The sequence below is a fragment of the Impatiens glandulifera genome, chromosome 2 (assembly GCF_907164915.1).
Source record: "Impatiens glandulifera chromosome 2, dImpGla2.1, whole genome shotgun sequence".
NCBI classification, from domain to species: domain Eukaryota; kingdom Viridiplantae; phylum Streptophyta; class Magnoliopsida; order Ericales; family Balsaminaceae; genus Impatiens; species Impatiens glandulifera.
The window spans coordinates 65,463,364-65,472,918 of NC_061863.1; the positions used below are offsets into that span (position 1 = coordinate 65,463,364).

General features: G+C 29.8%; 2 protein-coding genes across 2 annotated transcripts; both read left to right on the top strand.

Moving 5' to 3' along the window:
- The first annotated feature begins 2,504 nt into the window (after positions 1 to 2,504).
- Positions 2,505 to 4,083, top strand: LOC124927314 (phytochromobilin:ferredoxin oxidoreductase, chloroplastic-like). The gene is made up of 8 exons (XM_047467710.1): positions 2,505 to 2,663; positions 2,747 to 2,866; positions 3,007 to 3,101; positions 3,184 to 3,277; positions 3,364 to 3,495; positions 3,588 to 3,692; positions 3,769 to 3,819; positions 3,891 to 4,083. Exons 2-8 carry the CDS (start codon positions 2,771 to 2,773, stop codon positions 4,074 to 4,076), a joined length of 759 nt encoding a protein of 252 aa, XP_047323666.1. The 5' UTR covers positions 2,505 to 2,663; positions 2,747 to 2,770; the 3' UTR covers positions 4,077 to 4,083.
- Positions 4,084 to 7,582: 3,499 nt separating this feature from the next.
- LOC124925237 (pectinesterase 2-like) lies at positions 7,583 to 8,669 on the top strand. The gene is made up of 2 exons (XM_047465206.1): positions 7,583 to 7,904; positions 7,990 to 8,669. Exons 1-2 carry the CDS (start codon positions 7,583 to 7,585, stop codon positions 8,667 to 8,669), a joined length of 1,002 nt encoding a protein of 333 aa, XP_047321162.1.
- The last annotated feature ends 886 nt before the right edge of the window (positions 8,670 to 9,555 follow it).

Below are 9,555 nucleotides of genomic sequence, written 5' to 3' on the forward strand. Positions count from 1 at the left end.
CCTCCTTCTCCTCTTCTTCTTCTTCCTCCTCTTCTCCTCCTTTTTCTCCTTCTCCTTCTCCTTCTCCTTCTCATTCCCATTCTTCTTTAACCTCATACTTTAAATTAAATTAATCTCCACTGATTACCAATGAATTGCTTTTATTGAACAAATTGACAAACCAACTTTAAAATATAAAAGTAAAATGTCATTACCTATTAAAATATTTTTAGCAAAAAATTAAAAACCTACCGTGTATGCTTGATTTTTTAAATCTACTCAAAAACAATTCATATGCACATCACATTTCCATATTATATGCAATAATTTCAATTACCTAATATTTCAATTTCCCATTTATCATTAGTTCTTTTTCATAAACATATCATTTCCTAATGTCTGTTCAAACAAATTGAACTCCTGGTTTACTTCATCATCTGACTTTGGTCATTATCCACAAGGAGAAGAAGAAGTTGGTATGTTATAATCTATTTTATTGCATGCATTGTTATGATCAAGTTGTTTGATTTCTTACTACATTGTTACATGCATACTTGTCAAAATAATATATATAAATAATATATATAATTAGCTCAACCCATCATTTAATTTTTCTTCTTTTTATCCTTCTCCTCCTCCTCTTCTTCTCCTTCTTCTTCTTCTCTTCCTTCTCCTTCTCCTTCTCCTTCTCCTTCTCCTTCTCCTTCTCCTTCTCCTTCTCCTTCTCCTTCTCCTTCTCCTTCTCCTTCTCCTTCTCCTCATACTTTAAATTAAATTAATCTCCCTGATTACCAATGAATTGCTTTTATTGAAAAAACTGACAAACCAACTTTAAAATAAAAAAGTAAAATGTCATTACCTATTAAAACATTTTTAGAAAAAAATTAAAAACCTATCATGTGTGCTTGATCTTTTAAATCTACTAAAAAACAATTCATATGCACATCACATTTCCATATTATATGCAATAATTTCAATTACCTAATATTTCAATTTCCCATTTATCATTAGTTCTTTTTCATAAACATATAATTTCCTAATGTCTGTTCAAACAAATTGAACTTCTGATTTACTTCATCATCTGACTCTGATCATTATCCACCAGGAGAAGAAGAAGTTTGGTATGTTATAATTTATTTTATTGAATGCATTGTTATGATCAAGTTGTTTGATTTTTACTACATTGTTACATGCATACTTGTTAAAATAATATATATAATTAGTTCAACCCATCATTTAATTTTTCTTCTTTTTCTCCTCCTACTCCTCTTTTTCCTCTTCTCCTCTTTCTTCTTCTCCTTCTTCTTCTCCTCTTCTTCTCTTCTCCACCAGGAGAAGAAGAAGTTTGGTATGTTATAATCTATTTTATTGCATGCATTGTTATGATCAAGTTGTTTGATTTCTTACTACATTGTTACATGCATACTTGTCAAAATAATATATATATAATTAGCTCAACCATCATTTAATTTTTCTTCTTCATCATCATCTTCTTCTTCTCCTTCTTCCTCTTCTTTCTCTTCTCCATCCTCCTCTCATTCTTCTTCTGATTCTTCCTCTTCCTCTTTTTCCTCTTCTTCCTCATTCTTCTTCCTCCTCTTCCTCCTTCCTCCTCCTTCCTCCTCCTCTTCTTCTTCCTCCTCTTCCTCCTCCTCCTCCTCTTCCTCTTCCTCTTCCTCTTCCTCTTCCTCTTCCTCCTCTTCCTCTTCCTCTTCCTCTTCCTCTTCCTCTTCCTCTTCCTCTTCCTCTTCCTCTTCTTCTTCTTCGTCCTCTTCTTCTTCTTCCTCTCATCCTTTTCTCCTTCTCCTAATTCTCCTTCTTCTACTTCTCATTCTTCTTCTTCTCCTTCTCCATCATCTTCTTATTTTTCTTCTACTTCTACTTCTTCGTCATCATCATAATCTTTATCATCTTTTTCCTACAAATCCTAAAGAGAAATAGAGAATATATTGATGTAAATGTGAAGTATCTTCTGGTTGAGAAAATAATAAGAACTTATGAGTGAGATAATGAGACAAAGCTAGAAGATGTCACTGGAGAAAAGTTAGAATAATACAAGTTAGACTGAGGAAGATAGATGAAGGAAGAAGAAGATATTCATAAAAAAAAATTTAGAAGAAGAAAAAGTTGGCTTCAATTTTTTGGTTAAGTTATGATATTTTTTCCGATAATTTATATATTTAGTTAATTGTAATCTTTTTTTAACATCATTATGGTGTGAACTTCCATTTAGGAGAGTCGATTGTATATTTTTATTTGAAAAATAATTAGTATAAAAAAATAATCAAATTCTTTTAAACTTTAAATGTGGGAAATGTTTAACATAAGAATATTAAAATTATTACCTATATATTGAATTGCTTCAGGTATTCTCACAAGTATCACTGCACACTCTTGTGCACAAATTTCCAAACATTTAAGAAGTCTTCCTGTTGCTTAGTTAAAATAAACTTCAAAATAGTGTAAAAAGTTGTAACTTTGCATCATAAGATTGACAAAGTCATAATCATGTGGTGGTGATGTCAAATTGAAGTAAACATATTTCTCACCACAAATTACAGGCAAAGAACTACAAGGAACTTCAAACCCTTAATGCATCTTTCTTACCAGAAATTTATTAACTTTGCTGTGGATGAGACCAAACGCAGAACCCAGTTGGCTCCTTCTCCCTTGCAGCCTTGCAGGTATATATACATATACCTCCCTCTCTCTGTCTCTAGTTCCTGGGTAATTAATTTGTATATATGTTCTTTATATGTATTATCAGCATAAATACAATTCATTGATTGCCATGGATGAGAAAACCGAGATTCAAATGTTGTCATTTCAAGCTCTCAAGATCAGGCTGTTACGCAGCTTAAGTGTCCAAAACAATGAAATGATGCAGGTATTTTTTCCACTTAAATTATACCCTTTTGAATGCTTTTTCAAGTTTCCATTTCATCATTCTCACTTCTGAATTGCAATTTCAATTATATTGATCCAAACATAGCCAAAACAGATAATGATCTTTGATGTTATCTTCAGGTTTTGGATTTTGGTGTGTTTCCAACACTTGAGTTTGATCTACCAATATTGTGCGCCAATTTCTTCTCTTCTCCTAACATTAGCATCATTGTGTTGTGAGTTAGTTTCTTCTTCTTCTTATTATCTGAATTCAAATTGTATTATATTTTCTGAAAGTTGATGAATGGTTTGGAACAGAGACCTCAACCCTTTGCAGGATGTGGTCAATCAGACGGATTACAAGGACAAGTACTATAAAAACATAATGCATCTTGGCGTTAAACATTCCGAGGTAATGAATTGTTTTCCACACTTGTTGGAACTACTACCAAGTCTGTGAAAATCAAAGTTTGTCAACTTAACACAAATTCCCTGCAGCTTTTGCCTTGGGGAGGAAAGCTTACCAGTGAATCGTTGATGTTATTCTCTCCGATTGTGATATGGTCCAAGTTTTCACCAACCGATCAGAAATACGATGCCTTGTATTCCGCATTTGTGGATTATTATATGGTCTTGGCTTCTTCTACTAACCATTGTTTCAATCTACACTAAGTTATTGGCTTCTAGATTGCTGATCGATCACTTGTTCTTACTTATTACAGACTTGGCTTGACCTGATGGATGAGGTAGCAGATAACAATGATCCTTCTCAAATTATTATCAACCGCGAGGCACAACATCGGTATCTCACCTGGAGATCCGAGAAGGTTGGTAATTTAAGTTGTTTCTTGTGTCTGATACTTGAAACTCCTCAGATTTTATGTTGTTTTATGGGGAATATAGGATCCAGGGCATGCGCTTATGAGGAAGCTAGTTGGTGAAGATCGGGCAAAGGTAACCCATTATAAATGAAAATATCTTTACCTAAGAGACCGAGTTGAAATGTTTTTGATGATCATATGCAGGACTTGATAAGGAATTTCCCTTTCAATGGACTTGATGAACTTGGAAACAGGACGTTTCTGGACTACTTCCCAGATTATCGGTGTGACGATGGCTCTGTAAACAACAAGCGCAGCATGATCGGAAAATCATTTGAAAGTCGCCCTTGGAATGAAAGAGGAGAATTCATTGGTAATAACTTTGAATAGGTTGTATCATCTTTGATGCTTTAGCTATTAGAACGGGCTTATGTACTTTAATTTTGGAGCATTCTGTTGATAAATAAAACCTTATTTAATGCTATGTTTATAACTTATATCGATATTCATTCAACCCAGCAAACAACATAAATAAAGAGACGCGAGTAAAAAATCACATACCCTAAACTGCTTAAATTATCTACTATAATATAAATATCATTTATAATAGGTAATATAATGTTCTCATAAAATAAGTTTTCAATAATGTAATTTAGTCATATTAAACCTCTTTATCAACATTTTCATTTGGATTAACATTACTAGTCAGTGTAATTTCATCCTTAGCGATATCATCGCTATCATTTGACACATCTCTCCCATGATTAGAATGCGCTGTATGAGTAGGAATTGGATTTAACTCAATAGAATCATCGTTATTCTTCTCAGTTGTTTTTATTTTATCAATATCTGTTATATTTTGGTTTCGATAAACACAACATTTCGACTTCTAATGAGATTTTTCCAAATTGGATCATAGAATCTGTAACCAAACTCATTCAACCCATAATCGATGAATAAACTATGTCTTGCCTTCACATCAAGCTTAAATCGTTTATCTTTTAGAATATGAACAAAAACCTTTTATCATCATAAAAACTTCATTTCCCGATCATATCTTGTATGACACCTCAAATTCAAAAGATACTGTGTGAGATTCAAAACATGTTACTTAAATTTTTAAGAAGAATTTTAAAGTAGAACTATATTTATATACTAGTTTTTACATTCACGAAAATATCTAAAATATGAAATAGATGGTTCATTATTGAACAAGGAAATGAAAGAAAAATAATAATTCTATAGTCATTTAAAATATGCTAGTGTTAGACTAGTTTTATTACCATGTCTCTCTCATTATCTTTTATTTTAAGTTCGATGATGCTATATATTCTTTGGAACTAATTGAACTACTAAATTTATTAGAATTCAATAAACAATAAAGAAAGATAAATTAATATAAATAGATAAATTATTTTTCTTCACCCACCACAAAAAAAAAATGATAAATATGTGAAAATAAGCTTATTAAACAATATACATTTTCAAATAAAAGCTATTACGGTTAAAAAAAAAAAAAATAGAATAATCAAAATCTTAACTTAAGAGTGAAAGAAAACAAAATAGAATGGAAATTATATAGTAGAGTTAATTAAGTGTCCAACATATAAATAAAACAAATTTATTTAATATTTTTATTGACATTATCACCATAAAATTACAATTTAAGCAAAAGTTTATGAAATAATAAAATAATTTTATTTTTTTGATTCATGATGTAACAAAACAAATGTATTTTTTTAAGTTATATTTTTCTCTTGAAAAGTGTAACAATTTAATTACTTGACACAAAAAAACTCAATTAATTTATTCATGATGAAACAACAAACCCAATATAAAACATAATTTATTTGTGAGTTAAATAAAACAATATACATAATGAAAAATAAAATTCATTCCACAGCTAAACAGGCAACCTCATACTTTAAATTAAATTAATCTCCCCTGGTTACCAATGAATTGCTTTTATTGAACAAATTGACAAACCAATTTTAAAATAAAAAAGTAAAATGTCATTACCTATTAAAACATCTTTAGCAAAAAATTAAAAACCTACCGTGTATACTTGATCTTTTAAATCTACTCAAGAACAATTCATATGCACATCACATTTCCATATTATATGCAATAATTTCAATTACCTAATATTTCAATTTCCCATTTAACATTAGTTCTTTTTCATAAACATATCATTTCCTAATGTCTGTTCAAACAAATTGAACTTCTGATTTACTTCATCATTTGCCTTTGATCATTATCCACCAAGAGAAGAAGAAGTTTGGTATGTTATAATCTATTTTATTGCATGCATTGTTATGATCAAGTTGTTTGATTTATTACTACATTGTTAAGATTAATTTGTTACATGCATACTTGTCAAAATAATATATATTATTAATTTAATTTTTCATCATCATCTTCTTACAAATCCTAAAGAGAATTAGAGAATATATTGATATAAATGAGAAGTATCTTTTGGTTGAGAGAATAATAAGAAGTTAGAGGTGAGATAATGAGACAAAGCTAGAAGATGTCATTGGAGGGAAGTTAGAATTTATACAAGTTAGACTGAGTGAGATAGATGAAGGAAAAAGAAGAAATTCATAAAAATAAAAATAAAAATTAGAAGAAGAAAAACTTTGCTTCAATTTTTTGTTTATTTATTAAGCTTTATTGTAATCATGAGAAATAAAATATTTATAATAGAAGATTTGTATTAATGAGAAAAATGGTAGATTTGCAATAATGAAGAAAATAAAATATTTATAATGAGGAAAATTGAATATTTGCACTAAATTGTATTAAATTAGAAATAAGATTTTTTTTTTCCAGTATAAATAAAATGTATGCTTCTCTTATTAGATAAGAAAAATAAGAGATAATAACTTGTAATTATTTTTAAGATATTAAAAATTTTATAAAAAAATTCTTCAAATCTTGTTAGTATTCTCCTCCTCAACCAACAAACTTCAGTTAAACGGTAAAAAATAAATTTGACATCATTTTATAGGTAGATATATGAGACTAGTTTTTAAAATTATGATATTTTTTTCAATAATTTATATATTTAGATTTAGTTGATTGTAATTTTTTTTAACATCATTGTAAATTGAGCATATATATATATATATATATATATATATATATATATATATATATATATATATATATATATTTGTCCCATATTTTGTATTGAAGAATTAATAAATAAATAAAAAGTATCTAATCTGTGCATTAGGTAACGTCTCTTAAACTTTGTAGAATTAATGGATATAAACTTCACATTAGACAATAACTAATTGACATTTTCCTTGAAATTTTTTCATATATTTGAATAAAATATTGAAATGTCATGTTGGATTAAGATGTTTTCTTTACATATAGTAAATATTTCCAGAAAAAAAAACTTTTTAGTACATTTTGTGATTTCTAATACACTCATATTCATTTATTCATGTTGACTTTCTTTGTTTTAACTGTCTGTTACATGTTAATAAGAGGACTCTGTTTTTGTTGAGGTCTTTTTTTATTTATTTATTATTATTTATTTTTTTTTATTTTTTTTAGGTATCTGTTTTTTTCTTTGATTTCCACATCTTTGTCTTAAATGGTCATGATTCTCAGTTCATTAAGGTTTTATATTTGTATTATTTTATACTATTTGTTTTTTAATTGTAATGATTATTTGGGAGTCATTTAAATATATATTTGTCGTCCTATCCAAACACTTGAAAAACTAATTGATCAAATTATCATTGGACATTGGCACATAATTGAAGTAAGTTTGAATGCACATAACATGATAGTTCACATATAGTTAGAGCTATGTAATAATGATCATATCAATAACTAAATAAACTCACAATGTGTTGTTATATATACAGGTGACATCTAGAATGAAGACTACACAATTAGACATCATTTTTGCCATCATTTTGTCACTCTCTGTTTGTGGAACTTACCTTCCACAAATTATTTACGTTGCCAAAGATGGTACAGGCCAATACAACACAATTGGAGCTGCTATTGCAGCCTCTCCCAACTACAGTACTTCCCGAACATACATAAAGGTAAAACCCGGGATTTATAGAGAAAACATCGTGGTTCCCGAAATAAAGACCATGCTAACCCTCATAGGGTATGGCATGTACAAAACCATAGTGTCTGGGGATAGAAGTAATGGAAGTGGATTCCATACGGACAAGACAGCTACTGCAGGTGCATTTAATTCTGAAATATTTTTCTAACTAAATTAAAAGATGATTATAGATTGATATAAGACTTCCAAATTTTGTTTTTGTAGACATATATGGGCAAAATTTTCTTGCAGTCGACATCACAATTGAAAACACAGCTGGAGCAGCCAACCAGCAGGCCGTGGCACTAAAAAGTGAAGCACAGTCTACTTTCTATCGGTGTAGGTTCTTGGGATACCAAGATACCTTGTATGCAAAAGCTGGAATGCAATTTTACAGAGACTGTGAAATATTTGGGACTGTGGACTTCATTTTTGGAAACGCAGCAGTAGTTTTTCAAAACTGTAGGATTTTCGCTCTTGAACCACTTCCTGGACAGCTAAACACAATTACAGCTCAAGGAAGAGATAATTCCAAAGAAGAAGTAGGGACAATCTTTCATAACTGCACCATTCTAGGTGCTGTTGACTTACAAGGGTCTGTAAAGACTTACTTTGGAAGACCATGGAGATTCTACTCAAGGGTTGTTATTATGCAGTCAGAGATTCATCCACTTATTGATCCACAAGGGTGGATGAAGTGGGATGACACTAGTCCTCTGGATAAACTGTTTTATGCAGAGTATGATAATAGAGGCACTGGTGCAGATACCTCTAGGAGAGTCACATGGCCAGGACGAGTATTGTTGAATACTACTGCTCAGGCTAATTATTATACCGTTAGAAATTTTATCAGCGGAGAAAAATGGATTCCTGCTACAGTTCCACGTTTTCTAGATTTAATATGAACTGTTGTTGTTACAATTAGTATAAATATTTGTAAGGCTATTTCATATGTCATTTTGTCTTCAATCGTATATATTGTGAAACATTCATCCCATTGAACATTGGTCATGTGTAAAAAATGAAGGGGAATATTGACATTACCAAGTATCATCTAGTTTAACATAGAAAATAAAGTGACATTTGAAGAATAAGAATCAAACCTCATCTGAAAAATAGAGTGGCATTTTTGTGGTATCTCAAAAGACAATATGTGATAATACCAAGTTGAGATCCTCCTCCTAGGTTGCCACTAAAAACACCAGACTCTCTTAACATCATTTCATCCTCCCGCTCCTAACTTCTTCCTGTAATTCCTTATAAAAGTCCTTGCAGTCAATCAATGTATAATATTTTAAAATATTTACTTACAAAATATCTACTCAATAAATAAAAAGATGATCAAATTCTTCTTAACTAGAAATATTGTGTTTTTGAATTTGAGTCGCCAAACAATATGTATTTATGTTTATAGTGTGTTTTCATTGCTAATCGTATGAAAGATAATTTATAAATTCTTTTCACGATAGTAAATCACTGACTATACCCAAAAAAAGACTTTTACCGACACATAAATAAGGTTTAGCGGCGTATAATTATAATAGTGTCATCAAAATCTACCGACGCATAATTAGTGTCAGTAAAAATGACAAATCGAATAACAAGTTTGTGTGATTAATCAAGTAACAGATCTTCAAGATTATAAATAACAATGATAGAATTTCAGATAACAGATTTCAAGATAAAGTCAAAACAAAACTTCAAAACAAAATCTTAATTTTTAATATTTGACTTCTTCTTAGTTGATACACAAATGTAATAAAGAAGTTCAATAGCTAGAAAATGTTATTA

Coding starts and splice junctions, on each gene's coding strand:
- LOC124927314 (XM_047467710.1), top strand. CDS start 2,771: ATGGATGAGAAAACCGAGATTCAAATGTTGTCATTTCAAGCTCTCAAG. Junction 3,278..3,363: donor TTGGCGTTAAACATTCCGAG/GTAATGAATTGT, acceptor AATTCCCTGCAG/CTTTTGCCTTGGGGAGGAAA. Junction 3,693..3,768: donor TCACCTGGAGATCCGAGAAG/GTTGGTAATTTA, acceptor TGGGGAATATAG/GATCCAGGGCATGCGCTTAT.
- LOC124925237 (XM_047465206.1), top strand. CDS start 7,583: ATGAAGACTACACAATTAGACATCATTTTTGCCATCATTTTGTCACTC. Junction 7,905..7,989: donor GGACAAGACAGCTACTGCAG/GTGCATTTAATT, acceptor TTGTTTTTGTAG/ACATATATGGGCAAAATTTT.